We start from the raw sequence: 20,443 nt of genomic DNA on the forward strand, positions 1-20,443 counted from the left end.
TTTCTGAAAATGTTAGCATTTCAACATTTTCTAAGGAAGTGGACATTCCTAAGTGACAGAGAAATAAAGTACAATTGTCAAACAGTGGTTCTCTACCAGGAATGGTTGACAGTGTCTGGAGATACTTTTGGTTGTCACAACTGGGGAAGGAGGGCCATGCTGCTGGCATCTAACAGACAAACCTAAGCAAAATAATCTCATAAAAGGACATACATGCATTTATTTGAAACTTTATTATATAAATTTTCATTTCTTTTAAAGATTACAAAACCTGTTCTGTGACAGGAATACAAGCAATATTGTTCCAGGATTATTCGTGGATACATCTGAAAGAGCTTAGATTATACATTAATAGTATGATTTGAAAACTTCCCAGATTAGACTCTTAAGTAAAACAATTTAAAATACTCAGTGATATTTAATCCTTTACAAGCATTTCATAATCATGGCAGCAGTGCCAAGCATCTGATGAGATTTAACCACCAATAAAAGGTACAATACATATAAACTCATGATATGGTGTCATGGGCTTCTGGCATGCCTTACTAGAGAGAAACTAGTATAAAGTAAAATCATATATAAGAGTAGAAAAATATTTGTGACTTTTTTCTTTTTTAAAAACTGTTTAAGTAGATACCCACCCCTTTCCCACCCATGGCCAAAAATGCAAAATAATTACATCCCTTAGGTGTATACCTTCCCTTTTGCTTAGGGTAAGAATTAAGATAAACGTAATACAGGTATATAATCTTAAGAGTTAAAAACTCATCACCCATAATTATTAAGGATGCTAAGGAATGGCAATACCTTGAAGCTTTTTTTTTTTAAATTAAAAAAGAAAGCCTTAGATGGTAAACTACACTTAGAGAAACGCAAACCAAAACCTTTGTCCTTATGCCCTTGCTTTATATTTAAAAGTTCTACTTTAAGTACTTGTTTGAAAAACTCAGTATACAGTTCACTCAGTACTATAGTGATAATAGGAGTAAAGATTTTCACTTCCATTAGATATTGAACTAATCTACTTAGAGAGGACTATTATAGCAACTCTCTTCTCACATACATTTACATACATTGTACTCCAATGGTATGTGCTCTAAAGAGGTTTTCTTGAGGTTTACACCTCTGTTTAGTCTCTAAAAATTTTCCTTTCCACTAATCTCTATTCAATGTCATATACTTTGCTAGTTGCTCTGGGAGAAGTCATGGACATTTAAACAGCTTATCATGCACTTCAAGGTTATATGGCAAAATAATGAGGAAAGTGCCTTTAGAGGTAGGAAGTAGGCTCTCATCCCAACCCTTGGTATGCCCTGTTATGAACAGTTAAAAGACTGGAATCAAAGTGGTAAATGTGAGACAGATAGTAATACAAGGCTTAAGAAAATTAAGTTGACTTTGCTACTAGAATTCATTGAGAACACTCAGTCACACTGGAACCAGTTACAGGTCATTCGATCACACAAAATACAGCAGTGTCAAAAATATATAAAGCGCACTGTAGATACAAAATCTTCTTGGCCATCCATATTTAGTTATTATCATTCTGTAGACTCTTCACTAGAAAAAGTGGTTAAGCATGGCTCTGCAGAACACCACAGTCCCAAGAAAGCAAATTGAAAAAAAAAAAAAACAGCAAATTTCATTCCTTCATTAATTGGTCTCCACTAATGGTCACTTGGGGAGACCAGCAAAATGTAAGCAATCTGGAGGTGAAGAGAGGGCTGTTTTCATTAATTGAAATAAAAATGCTGAGTTAAGTCAACTTATCTGTGAATTAAATAAGGCTCAAAGTATACATCCAGTTTGTTAGTCACATGGAAGTGGACAGAAGCTCTAGGACTAGTTGGAACCCCCTGGTTTAAGCACCAAGGTCAGCTATGGAACTCATCGTATTTGTTTATCACAGAAAGCAGACCTTTTCTGACCATTTACATTCCTGAGATATCTGTCCTAATGCCTTTGTAAATTTCAAATGCTCGATACCACCATAAGAGAGAATTTTCTCTATAAAATATAGTCAAGCAACCTGAAAATTTTCAGCTCATGTATAAAGGCCAGGAAGTTGAGAAAAATTACAGCCATGTTGAAGTGTGTACTGCTGGCTTTTGTGGTGATGCACATTTGTACTAAGCCCCCAAATCGTGAATGCTTTTCTGCTGTCACCTGAGGCTGGATGTACCCTAGTGCTTTTCCTACCCAACCCATTGTGCCCAATCATGAAGCCTTTCCTGAGCTGAGGGTACAAGGTACAGCTGACAGACTAGCCCCACTTCCCATGATGTTCTCTTGTCCCAACAGTAACCATTTCTTAAAAATAGTTGGGAAAAGGTTGACCCAAACCAGCTCCTTGTAGCCCACTGTGTGTGAAACGCGGAATCTCTACTGCATACACACCACACCCTCTCCAGACACTCACCAAGTGACTTTTCCCACATGTCAGTCTCCAGCCTCACAGCATCCCAACTTTGTGCCTTGTCAAAATTATTATATTTTTGGACTTTTGGGGTTGCTTGCAAATAAATGAATCTATATCAAATCTGCTAAAGTGAAGAGTCTATTGTACTTAGAAAGAAGACATGTCTATGAATTAGGAACTGAAAATTATTTACTTATACAAAAAGTTCAGAGGGCAAAAAACTTACCTTAATTTAGCATCATCGCTTGAAAGGGAAGATAGAAAACACATGGTACAGTGTAATCCAGATTTTCCAGTATGTGCTTGGTAATGTTAAATTCAACCTACCATTCTGGATATTATTTTGGATTATAAGCTAAGAGGAGGTTTGTGAAAGTGGCCTGTTAGTTTAGTTCCTTCTTTCATACTGAAATATCCTTCAGACTGAACTAAAACCTCCTGGGAGGTAACCAGCAGCACTAATGGGAAAGGGCCTCACTCCAATTGTAGGGCCCAAGACAAACTGGACTTGAAGAAATTAATGGAAAGGTTATCCCAGCAGAGGCACTACATTTAGAGCACATTGTTGGCCAAGTTTGTCTGCTCTAAGTCAAAGGCAATAGGAACACCAGAATCACAGATGAAATAAAGTATGAACTGCTTTTTAGGCAGAAGGCCTTCAGTTTTGTGAACATATAACCAGTTATCTCCAATAAAACTGGCAGCTCTTCTAGGCAGAGAAGGCAAAGAAGGCATTCATGTACCAGCAGAGGACTGCTCCAAGAACTATAGTTTTTGAACAACTCAGCACATGGTCGTGTGATAATATGAGGGGAAGGCAGCACGGTGTTATGAGGGAAAGAAACTGAATGGGAAGTTAAGGATTCTAGTCTTTGCTCTGGGTCTCAGGTTCTTTACATGCAATATGAGAAAGCTGGACTAGACAATTTATAAGGATTTACACATTTACTTCTGGTTTTAAAAGACTACAATTAACAATACACCTAAGCACTTATGAAATAGCATCAGTGTCAAAAATCTGAAAAGATCTATTTTCTGCCTAGAATTACGTAAGTGACAAGAATTTGGGATGACTGGAAATGGCAACCCACTCCAGTACTCTTGCCTGGAAAATTCCATGGACTGAGGAGCCTGGTGGGCTACAGTCCATGGGGTCACAAAGAGTCGGGACACGACTGAGTGACTCCACTTTTCTGGTTTGAAACACTTAATAGAGGAGAAGAAAAAAAAAAAAAACAAACCTTTATTTCCAGGCAATGGAAAGCAGGTGTTAATCGTTAGCATCCATATACTCAAGAATATTTTAAAACTTTCTCCATCTAGATTTTTTGAAATCCTTCCTCTTATGTATTTTTTTATTTAGAAGATAAATTTATATTTGATTTCTAGGCAATAATCATTTTGTGTCACCTGGGCAAATGGCATGATCACTTTTCTCTTTCTCTTGAATTACACAGAGGAGAAGTTAAGGAATAACAAGTGGCTTCCAAGACATTTAGATAAACCATGCTTTCTTGGCTTTGTACTCTCAGGGGGAAGATTTAAAGCTTCTGGCAGGAAAAGAGATTTCTGATGTAAATGGCTTAGTACATGACTAGGAAAGATCTGTTCGGGCACATTCTCGACGAGATAAGTTAAAACACCTTTTCCTTGCTCGTATGTTTATTGTATTACATACTGATGTATGCTAGGTAGCTTGGCAAAGATACAGGTAATAATGGATGCAGACGTTTCTTTAATGAAATTGTGGAAACTACCAAATTTGATGTAGATAATGAATAAGCAGATACAGTGCCCATTGTGAAAACTGATCATTTCTGAAATTAAAGACAGCATTATATGAAACTAACACAATACTGTAAATCAACTATACTCCAATAAAAATTTTTTAAAAAAGAAAAGAAAGCATTATATGGCTATAAATCATCAGGAGGAATTCAGAAAACACTCAATGCTAAACATTCACTTAGTCTACCTCAGCTATGATTTAAGGTTAGAACAGATAATATTTGATCCAGAATGTTTTATTCCCTAGAATAAGAAAGTTTAAGTCCAAATTTCATAGAGAGGCCCATGGCCTTTATTACATTCAAATTAGTGTTTAATGTAGAGCATCTTAATGGGATATAATTCATTATGATTTATCTTTTTCTCCCCCCCCCCCAAAAAGCATACTTTTCCTGCAGGTATATAAGAACAGTATCCTGTTATTCATAAGCTAAATTCTGCAATTTGATCTATTTAAACACGAAAAGTCCAATGGGATTTCAATGACCTGTTGCTAAATTTTCCTTTGCCATCTCTTCACCATGCCTTTTAAAGGTCTTTGATGTATATTGGGAAAAATCCCAAATGTATGCCAAATTCTAAGTATGGAGACGATTTAAGATAAAAAATGTAAGAACTACTTCCTTAATTAAGGAAAAAAGACCCTAAGGATTTTGCAAAGTATACGGACTAACTTCATAGGTGTACTCTTGATGTCTGTCATACCACACACATACACACACACACACACACACACACAGTAACTTTCTCTATCACAAAAGCTCTCTAGGTTAGCCTGACAGAGCACCTGACTTTAAGAAACAAACAAACAAATGAACCAGTGAAACAGACATGGGGAAAGATATGTACATTTTGGAAGTATTACATTCAAAGGCTGTTCTACAATCTGGCCATTTTGAGGGCTGTCCAACAATACTGTTAATCCAGGTGAACTATTTAACCAGATTTAATAGTCAATTGATTAATAATAGATTCCAAGTTAAACAAGGCATGTATACGTTAAAGAAAGCAGTACAGAAATGTACTGTATATGAACTGTTTACAAAAACATACAAAATGTTGGATGGCACAAGGGATACAGTGCTAATAGAAACGGATTGTTTAAGCTAAGTGCTTAACATAAACTGTCCATCCCTATAACTAACGAAGAATATTTAAGGGACATGAAATATTTCCTATAAAAATAATGCTATGTGGTGTAGAGTACTTTATTCAGTGTATTTTTAGGTGGTATTCATGTGTTCATTATTATTCTTGTTGATTCAGTGAATATATCTTCATCATGTTTCCATTTTCATTTCATCCGAAGCTCCAGGAAAATCTAACTTGCTAACAATCATTTAAAGCGAGAAGAGACAAAAGCGGGAGCAGCAGCAGGAGCAGCAGCATTATGGGTACCAGCTGGGACAGTGTGTGCTTGCAGGTGCCTCTCAGATATGTGCTACCTGTCACCAGAACTTGTGCTATCAACTTACACCATGGTACCAAATATCTCACTGAGGTCACTTCACAGGGCTGTAGAGGTGATTTTTTTAATACCTCTCCGCTGAGCAAGAGTAGAGCGGCCTACTGGTTCCAAAACTGGTGACTGATTACGGTTTAAAGCAGAGTATGTAGCTGCCATGGCACCCTGAAAACAGGAAAGAAAGGTCACAAATAATGACAGTGGGTAGTCACTTATACACAGAATATGAAATGAATTTTCCCCAGATAATTTCTTCACATACAAATTTATATAGATTTTATTAGGCTCATAATGAAAATAACCACACTAGTCAAATTCTCTGATCTAACTAAAATTGAAGAGGGCAATGAGGGAGGTTGAAATTATGGATGAGAGAGGACAGGGGTGGGCTCATAACAACCAGTCCTTACTTTTCTCTGGACTATTCAATTGTTTTTTTACCTCTGCAATCCTTTACCATGAGAGTCAGCAAGGAATGCTGTTTTGGAACTTGTGTTTTACCACTGCTGACAACCTCAAAGAGTCTGCTTTGGGTTGTGTGTAAGAAAGAAAAGTACAAAGAAAAGTCAGGAAGTCCACAAAGCTTATCTGATTAATAAACTCAGCAATCATTCCTAAACTAGCTTCAGGATGGTATTTTGGCATGCCTTGGCTTTTTCTTTTCTAAATCACCCACTGTATGAGAATCTCACCTGAGAAGTGGATGCGTGTTGAGAGGCAGTGAAAGGGCAAGGTGCTGTGGTACAGAGACAGCATCTCATAGTCTCCCCTGGAGGGCATGTGGCATGCATGCCCCAGTGGGCTGCTCACCTTGACCAGATGTGGTGCATCCTGTCTGTTGAGTTGGTATTGCGGCAGTTGGTCCCAGTGGACAATCCAAGGATGTCTGAGCACAAGGGCAGCGGTCAGTCTCTGGTGAGGGTCCACATGAAGCATCTTTGACACCAGGTCCTGTAGTGGGAAAAAGAATAAAACAAGCTTAAACCTGTTATTTGTTTTCCTATAGCACCTGATACTGTGTAATATTCTTCCTTGGCTTCCATGACACTATTCTTTCTGAGGAGCAGACCTTTGGGTACAAAGCAATTTGGTCAATATGACAATGTTTAAAAAAAAAAAGTAAAAACTTAAGTCTTTTGTTTTCTCCTCCCTGAGTTAACAATAATTCTGGTGCATTGCAAAGGGTGAATTTACCACATTTTATGTATCTTTAAGGATTTTGGCTCTTTTTTCCCTCAGATATTCTGATTTTCTCTACATTTTCGTTGGTTTATTTCTAAGTAACTTTCAGCTACTTAAGATTTTTTTTGTACTACTGGTAAAACTGAAAAGTAGGATATAACTGTCTAATAACAGGAATTAATTGGAGTGTTCTAAATGCTCCCTCCAAAGATTACAGTTATTTTTATTTTTTTTCTACTTCTCAATTTTGTGGGTATTCAGCATATTACATTATAATCACAAGTATTAACTGGACAAATTAGCAAAACTTATTAGTAATCATGTGGCATTCATAAAATAGGCTGTGTATTGGATGTAATTTTTTTGCATTATTTGTATCTCATCCTCACCTGCCTTTCACTCAAAAAAAATCATAAAATGCAAGTGAATGAGAACCAAATTATAAAAATCATAGAGATAAGCTAGACTTGCTTTAACTTATTAAAAAACCAGGCAATGTATAAACTATGGTACTTTCTATGGTAACATTACTTGATATGCCTGACAACCAATTGTGACAAAGTTTGCAGTGGATCCCAATGGTTAAAAATTACTACTCCGCAGTGACCTTGAAAAAGGAAAATCTGATCAGTACAATGCTTAGTATTTTTCAGCAGCTCCCCAGCAATTAGAGAAAATCCCAAATCCTGAGCATGACTGACAAAACCTTTCATAATTGCGGTTCATCAGTGACCCTCTTACATGTACCTTGTACTAGTCACATCAAACTCCGTGCACCACCCTGGAGGTACTGTGCCATTCCCATGCCATCATGACCATGCATGGGCTGCTCTCTCAGCCTGGGATGGACTACATCCTTCTGCTTCCCAAAGCTGCCTGGCAAATCCCTTCAATGCTTCTGGAAAGCCTTCCATGAAATCTTTCTGATCAAACATCATCTGTGAACTTCTTTAGCACAGTAAGCAGAGCATTGTAAAAGCACATGTGACACTGAACTGTATATTTCTGGCCATCTTACAACTAGATTGAGAGCTCTCTGAGATCAGGAATTCCATCTGAGTCCCATCTTTTATCCCTGGCACCTTCACTTATTAAGCACATTGCAGGTGCTCAATACATGAATTTTAAAAAAGTAAAAAGTACCAAGAAAAATGAATTACCTGGTTTAAGAAATTTTATTGTTAAACAAAGGGAAAAGCTAACATATCATTTAAAATACAGTTACAATGCTAAATATTATCTACACAGATATTAAACTAGTCCACTGAGGCTTCATATCGATGCCAAAATTATCTATAGAAATTTCTGACATATCCTATTTACTAATGCAATTATTTCAAGTCAAGCATCCACCTCTAAGAAAAAGGAGTGAGCACTTTTTACCAATATGTATCTTCCTCATCTCCTCTATGTTTTTCTTATTTTGAAATGGAAAACTTTGCTCTTCCTTTCAAACAGAATTTTCTTCAAATGAACTGAAAGTGAAACTAGAGCAGAGTTAGAAGGCAAATCAATGCTATTCAGGGGATGGCAGGTTTGCTAGCAAGAAAGGCTTTTCAAATGGATTTCAATTAGACACTATAAAGCTAAACTACTATTTATTGTGAAAAAGATAGACCCCTTTCTTCATAATATGGACCAAAAATAGAACATGGTACAGTTACTCTAGGGAACAAGGACTTTGGAATCGGCTGTTTCTTTTGAAGCACCTACTCATGCCTGGTGTGTAACTGTGGAGAAGTTCACACTAGATTTCTGGGCTTTGGTTTCCTACTGTGAAATGGTGACACTACTAGCTATTCTACAGTGTTGTTAAGAGGATTAAAGGGGATAATTTAGGTAAATTGCAGTGTGAGGCACAGAGGAAACACACAAATCATGAGGACCACCACAAGTATTATTCATCATGTTCATTAGTAAGAAGTAGTATGAAATATACAGATAGTAAGGCCAAACCAATCTATTCTGGGAAAGAAACAACATAAGTGGTCAATTTTTGAGTCTGAGGTATCTGGTGACATCATTTCAATACTGCTTTATCAAGTTTCTAACTGATATTATTTTTTCTCACTAGGGATTATGAAAAATTATTTTCTCAAAGGCTTTAATAGGAAGCCATACTTACCTTTGCTGTGTCTGAAACAGAATTCCAGTAGCCACCACTGAGTGAGAATTTTCCACTGCCTATTCGAGCCAGTATTTCCTCTGGTGTATCATCAGGGCCATTTGCAAATGGAGTGTAACTAATTTATAACAGAATAAAATGCTAATGAATAAAATTTCTTTTTTCATTGGTAATTTTCATATTTATTTGCAATATCCAAAAGTACTCTAAGTAGTTCATTTAATGTTACACCTCATTAAAATCTACTTAAGTAAAAATTAACAACAATATGAAGCTTCATAAAGTACCAGGTCAAGGTATAGGTTATGAAATATTAATTTATATTTAATATACAATAATATAATTAAGACATGACATACTATAGAATAAAATATTTAAAACAGTATATGTTTATGACACAGAGTACAAAAAAGGTATGAAAAAAATCAACTCATAACCTGAAGAACTTAATAATAGTACATTACAGAAAACAATAATACAGGTATAATAGTGATACACACACATACACATAGAATTGTATTGTTAAACAATGAGAGAAACTATGGAAAGAAAGTATTATAAGAGATTAAAAGATAAATCTAGATAATGTAACCAAAATATTGATGAATAAATGCTTACAACATACGGTACACACTCACCCAGTAAGCATTGTGTAGAGGAGGACACCAAGACTCCATATGTCACAAGCAGCATCATAGCCTTGTCGTTTTAAAACCTAGAAAAAGTAAAAATTAGTATTAACACACTATTGTTTACTATACAGATTTGGATAGGCTGTGAACTAAATTATGTCTCCTAAATCAATGCATACAAGAAAAACAGAGCATGATTAACAAACAAGGCAATATAGTAATACTACTTCTAGAAACTTCTACTAATACTTAATATATATAAATTTAAATTTTTATATTCAGATTAATTTATCAAATGCTGCTGTGGCACACAGAGGACTATAAAAATAAACTGAAGGTAAATTTCTTATTTAAATGTATTTATATTTTGTAAGGGGCTGCAGAACTAACAAAACAAAGAAAATATAACAGTATAAATGGTATAGGGCAAAATTGTACTTTTATATATATACTCAAGATTTAATCATTACTATTATCAGGCATACACTGTGACAAATACAAAACAAACTGTTTTCTGTAAGAAAATCAGAATCTTGCAAAGGAAATAAACATATATGTAGTTAATTCAACATGATAAGTTTTCTAACAAAACTGTTTTAAGGATATGGGTATAAAGATGAAAAAGCAATTCACTCTTGACGGGACGGAGGGAAGGCTCGGAGGCAGCCTGTTGTATTGGGCTGATAAGGAAGAATTCAGGAGGCAAAATCAAGAGGTGGGAGAGAGCAGGGGCAAGAGAGCTGAGCCTGCTTAGCGACATGTAAGTTCAGTGTGGCCAGATTTCCACACAGGGGATTCTATAGAGAGACTGAAGACTGCTTTTAAAGGTTTTTAAATTATTTATTTGGCCACACCATGTGGCTTCTGGGATCTTAGTGCCCCAACCAGGGATCGAACCTGGGCCCCAACAGTGAAAACACCAAGTCCTAACTACTGGACCACCAGGAAATTCCCTGAAGAGCTTTTTATAAATATCATGTTAAGGAATCTAGGTGTTTTTTTCCCCCTGCAGGCAATCAGATGTCATTGAAGCATTAAAGAGGAAAATAAAATGAGTGGATGTGTATACCAGAAAGATAACTCAAGGTATAGAGAAAATGCTGGCAAGAAGAGAGAATGGACACAAGGCCACCGCATTGGAGGCAATTTGTAGCAAACTAAGTGAAAGGCTGTGAGGATCTGTACTAAAATAGGACATGAAGAGGAAAAGACATAAAGATAAAATGGGAAGGATGCAGTAAAGATTGGATGTACAGAGTAGGGTAAGGGAAAAAAGGTCTAAAATATTTAGGAATCAGAAAGGAAAGGATCTGGTGATCCAATGAATGTGGAGAAATAATACAGGAGGAGGATTTTGGGAAGAGTTAAGAGGTCAGTCTAAGGACAGTTTGATCATAGAAGATTTCCTGAAGGTGAATTTAGAGGCAGGATCTGAAGCAAAAAAACATTCCAATGTGCCAAGACATAAAAGCTACATGGTGATTCCAAGATTCCAAGACTACTTATATGAAGTAGGAAATAATCATGAGGAAAAATGAGATGGCTGGATTAGGGGGACATGCTTGGACACCAGTGTGTAGTCAGAGGCTGTGGAAATGTCAACAAAAAAGGAAAAAAACCTGTCCCTCATCAATTCTAGTATCACTGGGAGAACTGAATCAAATAATCTTAAAAAAATTTTTTTCTATCTAAAAAGTAAAGTTTGGAAAACAGAGAGGGGAATCCAAATCTATAATACAACTAGTCTAACGTTATCAACTATTATCATTTTTGTGAAAAACCTAGCACATGGTAAAGCACAAACTTTGTAGCTGGGTTGCTTGGGCTCAAATCTAGATCTGACCTCAGGCAAATGGCATCACCCCTCACTGTGCACCTTGTTTCTTGTAAAATGCAAATAAAAGTACTCACCTCACATAGTTATAATGAGAACAAATTATTACACCCAAATTAAAGCTGAGAGGATGAAATCTGTTAACATACGTGCCTGACATGCAAGCCTTATATTAGGATTAACTATTGTTTTTTATTATCTTGCTTCTAGTTATAATTTTTTTACATAGTGATAATCCAAAGGCAAGAAATTTTGAGGGCAAAGCATTGGATTTTAGAGATGCTATAATGGGGAACTGCAATTTCTTAGGAAAAGAAGAAACCTGATCAAAGCAGTGCTTGAGGAAGACTTCAGCAGCTTTGCAACATCTTTGTGGACTGATCAGACAATGACAAAGGGGAACACCATGCACCTAGGCTGTGGCAGTCACCTGGGGCTAGTGAAGGAAGCAGGGGCTAGGAAGGCAGGTCTGTGAACAGAAGAAGCCCAAACTGGTTATAGGGGATAACAGAGATGCTAACTGGCTACAAAGCTAAGACAAGAAAAGACCATGATGTTTTAGCTTTAGAAATATAGGAAGATGGTGACAAAAATCAGGAAATTCGAAGAGTATCAGGAAAGAATTTTCCAGGCAAGAATACTGGAGTGGGATGCCATCTCCTTCTCCAGGGGATCTTCCCGACTCAGGGATCAAACTCAGGTCTCCTGTATTGCAGGCAGACTCTTTATCATCTGAGCTACCAGGGAAGATGGGCAAAACAAAGCAAATGAGTCTTTAAATATACTGAAATATTGCAAGCAAACTCTTTCACAATTACCTCTGGTGCAACAAAATTTGCCGTATAACAAGGAGTCATGAGAAGACCATTTTCTGCTCTTAGTTGTTTAGCAAAGCCAAAATCACAAATGCGAATAGATTCTGGATTGCCCGATTCATCCACATAAAGAATGTTGCTAGGTTTCAAGTCTCTGTGAACCACCTAATTGAAATACAAATTAAAGAGCTGCATTAACAATATGTCTCCATTATGGAAAATTATTTATCACAAACTTAACAAGATGATTGGTAGTGACCTTCACATTATTCCAACAGTATAAAATACTGATAGTGTAAGTATAACTCTCTCACGCAGAACTGTGGCAAGGAAAGGAGGAAGTCAGAACAGTATTTATCTCCCCCCTCACTTTGTCCAATTAAGTGGATTAATGAAAAATGCAAATAGCAGTAATATCTGTCTCCAAGTTATCCACTGTTCAACAAATATTAACTGAATATCTATCATGTACCAGGGTATTATACAAGGAGCTGCAGATACTCTGATGAACAAGACCTGTAAGATCCTTGCCTTTACATGCCAGGAGCTTACCCAGTAATAAGGGAGGCAGAGAATAAATAGGTGAGTGATGGGGCACAACTCAGGAGGGTCAGGAAGGGACTCTAGAGGAGGTAACAACTGACTTTAGATCTGAAGAACTGAATGTAGAAGCCAGAGAAGTGGGGGTAGTTATTCTAAGTAGAGGGAATGGTGTGTACAGTGGATAAATACAATAAATGTGTGGACAGGCTCAACGGAACAGGCATGGGGTTTAAGGGTAAAAAGGAAACAAAAACCCAGATTTACCTAAGTACTGCCTATGTGATATCCAAGCAACAATGGCACACACACAGAAAGATACCATTCCTTTAGAGTTCTGAATTACTTTCTCCCTTTAATCACCTACTGGAATACTTCTTTTATCTTAAGTCTCTCTGATGCCCCTTATTACTTATTAGACTTATGTGTTTCTTCCATCACTCAATTCTGAGTTTATGTTCTAATCAGTAACCTCAGTTTCACATCCTAACATCCAGAACTTTACTTCTCCAGACCAGTTATTATTTTAATAACTAATTACTGCTGAGGCACTAAGAAAAGAACATAGAAGAGTTAGATGACTGCAAAGTCACAAATTCTTCAGTGAAAACTGAGTTCTATTAGTTTCCAGTCACAGTAATAGGCAAATCTTGAGCAGCTACAAGTAAAGAAGCTCTAGAATTAAATGAACACTTTTCACTTGTTAGCTTCTAGGGGCAAAGACAAAGAAAACAAGAATAATGTACTGAAAATAAACTCCTTAGGAAGAGGTCTGTTATTCTTTTCTTGCCTCCCATTCCTCTTTGCTCCTCTGCTATTCTTCTTTCCTCCCTCTCCCCGCTCTCCACCTCTCTCTTGTTCCTCTTCCCTCCCAGACTCACTTCTTAAAAAAAAAATGTTTTTTTTTTTTTTTTGGTCCATTTACTAAAAATCTGTAGGCAGGAATAAAGGAGGAAAGCACCCACCAGTCAGAATGCAGGTGGCTCTTTGGCCTAGTTTGTTTGAAGGATTTCCTTTTATAAGTGAATACAACTCTGGTTCTTGTCTAAACTCTAAATGGGCCCAATTCTCAAGAGTATGCAGTGGCCTAGCAAAAGTGGTGCTGTTTTCTAGGTCACAAAACCTCACGTACTTCTTGGGAAGTGTAAGAATTTAATGTTTATAAACAAGCTAAAATTTCAAAGAAGAACTTCAGGCTCAATGGGAGAAATCTGCATAGTGGAAAAACAGCAGAATTAACGTAATATAGTTACTTTTATTTACATGCATAAACTAACTTCTACCTTTGTAATTTCAGCTTAAACACTAAGAGTGAAAAAGAAAAAAGGAATTTGTATTTTATACCAAATTTCATAAGGTGTTTTATATACATTAAGTTAATAAAATGTTAAAAATACTTACCCCTTGTGCATGAAGATATTCAACAGTTTTGGTAATAGTAAACAGGACAGCACTGGCCTCTCGTTCAGAGAAAAATTTCTGCCTAAGAATTTTATCCAGCAATTCACCCCCTTTCATAAGTTCTGTCACTACATACACATATTTTCCATCATCATATACCTGTAAAATTCAACACCAAAAATGCAAAAAGTTATGTGAAGCTTTACATGCGCCCAGCATGAAGTTTAGCATAGCAAAGAGAAATTAAACCTCCATTTATATTCAAGGAAAATTTTACTTATCATAACCAATGAAGGATATAAAATTTGTAAACAATTTTATACACATAAAAACTTTAAAATAGGAATTGATGAGACAATGTCAGAAATAAAACCCTCTGATTTCCTTCCGTAAAACTTAACTCAAGGCAATCAAAATAGCTATGGGTATGGAATGTGAAGGGGCACTGAACTTCTGCTCTTAGGGTGTGTTCCTCTTGATCTTTCTACCTACTAATGATGAGAGGGACTGCTACAAAGACATGTGATTGAGACTTTCCTGGAACTTCTACAACTGCAGAACTTCTATATTTATTTGCACAGTATAGTGAATTATTCTGATTTTGATTAAATTGAAGGACAAGCTGTGGCAAGAATTAAGTAGGAAGATTAAGTAGCAAAGAGAAATTCCATTCAACCATACAGAAGTATACCAATTCACTTCTAATGTAGAAAAAGCAAGCTCAATGTAATTTTGGATTTATACTCTAGGCAAGCCCAAACTGAAATAACCCTCTCCTTAAACTTCAGGCCTTTTTATTCCCCTCTTCTCATAGAGTTACTGCACAGCTCTGTTTAGCTCCCTAACAGATACCATGTACTGGGGCCCCGAATATGGAGAAAACAAGGTACCTGCCCTCAAAGTTTTTATTCTAGTAAGGAGAAACAGACATAGAAATGAGTTTTAAAAAAAAAAAAAGAAATGAGTTTTAAAAAATGTTGGCGATGCTGTAACAAAAGTGGGGATCATTTTAGAGACTTTGGAATTTGACATGAAGGAGCAAAGATATAAAAAATAGCAATAGCTTAGGGAATTCCCCAGGCAAGACTGAGATTAACTATTCAATATTTTCTACATTTCCTTTTTAATGTACTTGGTTGGATTCTTGGAGGTTATATTAATTAAAGAGTCACTTAAGTGAAACAGCTTCACACTTTAATGGATTATATTAACCTCCTTTAACAATGAACAGTGATACATTATTCTGAGGAAACTGGAGTTTCAGTTAGGAAGGAGAAGGAAGGATAAACGCTGGAATTCACAAAACCTCAGAGGTGAAAGGTACCTTAGGAGTCTTCTGGCTGAGTTGGCTACATGACATTTCTGGTCTATAACACCCAGACATGGCCTCTAAGCCCATATGAGCACGATCAGCAAGAGAGGACTTAATACTGCCTGGGGAGTTTGCACCCTTTGTCAACATCTCTGTTATGACAAAAGCCAATGGTAGCAGGAAGGGGAACTTCACTTGTTTTGGGGGTGGTGGTGGGCAGAATATGAAGCCTGAAGGACATAATGCCTTAGCTAAGTCTTAGATTGTGGTAATTAGCCAGGCAAAGAAGGGAAACGGTATTCCCAACAGAGCGAATCATATAAAAGAAAGAGCAGTAGAAGAAAACACACACACAAAATTGTACATACTTGAGCATGGCTGGAGCACAGGGTATGTGAGGAAGTGTGAAAACTACAGACGGAGGAAGGCAGGGACCAGAGGTGATGGGCAGCCTGAACTACAGGCAGGAAAGTAACGTGGTTACTTCCATAGAAGTGGTAGCTCCCTCTGGCAGTACTATGGAAGACAGTTTGGGGAGCCTATGGAGCCTCCCCTATGGCTCAGATGGTAAAAAATCTGCCCACAATGAGGAAGACCTGGGTTTGATCTCTGGGTTGGAAGATCCTCTGGAGAAGGAAATGGCAACTCACTCCAGTAATCTTGCCTGGAGAATTCCATGGACAGGGGAGCCCGGCGAGCTGTAGTCCATGGGGTCGCAAAGAGTCAGACAAGACCAAGCGACTAATACACACATACACACACACACACACACACCCGGAACCTGACCTAGTTCAACCTGAATATAATTGATACCTAAGTGTTCCAATAAATACTGATATTAAGAGCAATAATATCATTAGTACTTTTCTTCTTAAAGGCAGAAAAATTAACTATATACATGATTTTTTTCTGTAACTTGAATTATGTATGTTGTCCTCTATTTTTTTTTTTGCTCACTATATTGAGTCCTTTGTCTAACACATGATTCCAAATGTGAGTCAGACAACTGATTCAAATGATCTATGTTAAACAATCTACTTACATCCTTTAGAGTAATAATGTTTGGATGCTGTCCATAACGAAGAAGAATTTCAATTTCTTCTGTAGGGTCTCTCTTGCTTTTATCAATAATCTAAAAGGCAAATATTTATCATAAAATTTCATGAACTATACAGTATAAACTTTAAGTATTTACAGCTATAGACTTAGGTGTTATTTTGTGTAAACATTGTATTTATAAGCCACTTATCAACAATTTTTACTCAAGTACCTGGCCAGATTGTCTAATCAAAATTTGAATGCCAGTCTTGATATAGATGGTAAGGCCATAAACTCTATGCCCTGAGTGACATTCACATCAGGTCTGTCTAGTTTAAGTTTGTAACAAGTTTAGGATTTAACAAAAGCTCAAAAGCCTCAAGAAAAGGTACCAAGAACACAGTTAACATAATTTTCTTCCATTTTTAAATGTCTTAAGACCTTTGGGAACTCAGTTAACTTCTAACCTCTATCAATATAGATAATTAAGAAGAGCAAGATGTATCTTTAAAACCACCACCAGAGTTTGTTTATTGTAATTCAATACAGTTATTGGATTACCTTTACTTTTTTAAATAAAATGCTTCAATGGAATATCCCATTAGCTGTAAGCTACTTATAAAAAATTAATTAACAGTTAAGTAGAACAAGCTTATTTTTGAAGCTAGGCAGAGAGCTAAACAGAATACCATACCTAGAAATTCTACTTGGCTAGAATTAAGTTTAATTATTATAATAAAGCCCTTTAAAATACTAATTTAGCTTTCCAACCCGTTTATGTCAGCTGCTTCTTAAGAATATTCCTGTAAATGTTTTAATCTGTTAAAGGAATATTATATTTTTTAAAAGGCAACAAGTTTTGCTTTTATTTCATCCAAAAGGTAGTCTAAAACAAATTTTGTGATCTTCATACTTTCCGTTTTAAAATAACTTAGTAATTAATATATGTAATAAATACCCAAATGCTCCATCATCCTAGGAAAGAGCTTGTAACTCTCAATATGAGCTAAACCCGCTATCTGAAATGGACTTAGTTGTGAAAACAGTTCTTTATTTGGAGAATGGGGAAGACAAACATACAAGTTTCCACTGTGAGCGACTGCAAATGATAGTGTGGAATCAGGCAAATGGATGATAAAGAGGAAAGATACAGGGAAAAGACATGCCAACTCAAAGGAAATGATTTTGCACTAGTCCTGTGAAAACCAGAACACATTGGGAGGCTTTATTTTTTAATTTTTAAAATTTACTTTATTTATTTATTTGATCACACCATGCAGCTTGCAGGATCTTAGTTCCCTGACCAGGGATTGAACCTGTGCCCTTGGTAGTGGAAGGGCAGAATCTTAACCACTGGACCACTGGGGAAGTCTGGTTTGGACTCAAACTTTCTCATAGAGGCATGTGTCTTATTTTTTGGCTAAGAAATTCCTTATTGTCTTAGGACACTCAACTAAATTAAAACAGCTAATGATGATGTATTTTATGACACTTGTTCTTTTATTGGTTCACAGATCCTTTTAAATGTGAAGGATGTATCAATATTTTTGCCATAAAAATGTATACATACAAAATCCAGCATAAAATTTCGAGGAACTCCCTGAAGGCTTAACTATAAATGGGGACTTCTGAGAATAAAAGGCATGATACTAAAAACCAGGTCAGGTGAAAACTGGTACCGCCTTCCTCAAACTGTATGTATGCTGCCTTATCTTTCGAGCTTACAGGGGAATCTTATGGTTCCAGATTAAGATCCTGAAGATCACTAGTTAGACATTTAAATTACCTTACTTTTTTATAACAAGAGGACACACTTAGCAAAGGAGAGTGTAATTTTTAACTGGTACTAGCATGTATGAATAAGAACTGTTAGAGTTGCATTTTATTTATTTTTTATTTCTTAAATAACACTTTATTATTACAGAAGCAATACATGTGTATTGTGGAAAATTTAAAAGCACAGAAAGCAAAATAAAATAAAAACATCACATTTCTACCACTAGTCATACCTTAATGTACATCCCTTCAGATCTTTTTCTTACTTTTAAGTATTAGAATTGCATTTTAAATCTAAAAACACTTACCTTCACTGCAAACTCCATGTTTGTGGCTTTATGTATACATCTCTTGCAAACAGAGTAGGAGCCAACTCCAATATCTTCTTTTACTTCATACCCATCAGTAAACTGGATACTGTTCCTGTGCAACTGCTACAAACACAATTATAAGTTGATAAAGAGCTCTGTAATGACTTTGGTACATTACGTAATACGGAAACATCAGCATGTACTGTAAATGAATTTAGTAAAATTAAGAGTGAATCTTAACTGCACTCATTCTTCTACAACTTTATATTTCAGAAGTGTCTATGATAAAATGTACAGCAAGAAATACTCCTTTTTAAAAAGCTTATGTTAAAAAGAGAAAACTGAATATGTAGAACAAAAAACATGGAGCTACGTGGTTTTTGACAGCCTTGCCTGTGATCATTCCCCATTCTACTATCCAAACGGCTACAAGTCTTTGAAGCAAATGGGGAGATGTTTGAAACCTCTGGTATAGAAGAAAAGATTAGAAAGATTCAGAATTAGAATATCTGGATTCTTGTCTTAGATGCACCACTTGTAGGCCATGTACCCTTGAACTTGTGTATTCTCAGAAGGTAAGGATTATAGAAAATAATGTATCTGAAGGTGATACCTATTTTATTGTCACTTTGGACTATCACTAGCCATGCCCTCCTTTCTCTACCCTCAAGTCATAGCTTCATTACAACTCTGTCTAGAGAAGCTGCTAATGGCTTGAGGACTAGTAACAAGGGGTAGGATGATGAACGGCAAATTACTAGTTCTACAAACAGACTGAGGGGAGTTGTTCTGCTCTTGCCTATAGTATCGAAGACACCCCTCAGCATGCCTATAGGTTAAAACTTGAATTCTACAGAAAAAATGTTTATGATTTCTGTTAGGTACAGAAGTTTTGACTTAGAAACTTGCCATACATCACATGCCTGTCATAGTAAAAGGGACAGACTATTTAAACATGAACTTTGTTAAAAAAAAAAAAACACCCAGTGTTTAAATTGATTTTCTAGAAAGTGGAAAGCAAGAGGACTGACTTGTGAAAAAAAAAACTTAAGTGCAAAAGCAATATAATCATCAGGCAAATTGAAGCACTATTTATACCTTAAAAACAGCTCAATGTTTCAAAAGATGTATCTAGTTCCCTCTATGATTAGGAAGATGAATTAAATTTATTTCTCAATGATACTAGGATGGGAAGAAATAAAATCTAATGGTTTGTACTACTTGTGTTCCTCTAATAATATTTAATTTAGTAGTGTAGTTTCCTGTTACTTACACACACACACACACACACACACACACACACACACACAGAGTCACTCAGAAACCTGCTTCTGTAACTTCTTTTTCTCCTGCACTGATCAACAGAGGGGAAAAGGGAAGTAGGGGGCACCCTAAGGCAGTATCCACAGGCATTTTTTCCTAATGACAATGCAGGCTCCAAAAGCATAAAGACACAAACCTGGAAAACTCAAAATTTAAGTTCATTTTTATTTCTTATCTATTTCTATGCCAGAGGTTGGCAAACTATGGCCTGTGGCCTAAATCTGGTTTAATGCTAGCTTTTCTAAATATAGTTTTATTGGCACACAGCCATGTTAATTCATTTATGGACAATCTATGGCTGCTTTTGTGCTACAATGGCAGAGTTGAGTAGTTGCAATAGAGATCCATATAGCCTACAAATCCTCAAATATTTATCATCTATTCCTTATAGAAAAAGTCTGCTGACCCCTGTTATAAAACATCAGTGAAACAGGAGACCTCAGCTCATCATATGTGATCTAATAGAGACAGAGGATGAAACA

The 20,443-nt window shown here is 36.3% G+C and overlaps 1 protein-coding gene across 7 annotated transcripts in view; it reads right to left on the reverse strand.

Annotated features, from left to right (window-relative positions):
* Positions 1-214: 214 nt before the first annotated feature.
* The window catches only part of RPS6KA3 (ribosomal protein S6 kinase A3), a 103,971-nt gene continuing 83,742 nt past the window's right edge, over positions 215-20,443 (reverse strand). For all 7 annotated transcript variants that reach the window (XM_044936951.2, XM_025276000.3, XM_006045392.4 and 4 more), the window contains 8 exons: positions 18,636-18,761; positions 16,556-16,645; positions 14,202-14,360; positions 12,264-12,425; positions 9,618-9,694; positions 8,980-9,097; positions 6,483-6,623; positions 215-5,837 (listed from right to left, as the gene is read on the reverse strand). In XM_044936951.2, the coding sequence (XP_044792886.1) occupies positions 5,715-5,837; positions 6,483-6,623; positions 8,980-9,097; positions 9,618-9,694; positions 12,264-12,425; positions 14,202-14,360; positions 16,556-16,645; positions 18,636-18,761 (996 nt within the window). In that variant the 3' untranslated portion in view covers positions 215-5,714. The remainder of the gene's footprint in view (positions 5,838-6,482; positions 6,624-8,979; positions 9,098-9,617; positions 9,695-12,263; positions 12,426-14,201; positions 14,361-16,555; positions 16,646-18,635; positions 18,762-20,443) is intronic.

The sequence above is a fragment of the Bubalus bubalis genome, chromosome X, assembly GCF_019923935.1.
Source record: "Bubalus bubalis isolate 160015118507 breed Murrah chromosome X, NDDB_SH_1, whole genome shotgun sequence".
In the NCBI taxonomy this organism is placed as follows: domain Eukaryota; kingdom Metazoa; phylum Chordata; class Mammalia; order Artiodactyla; family Bovidae; genus Bubalus; species Bubalus bubalis.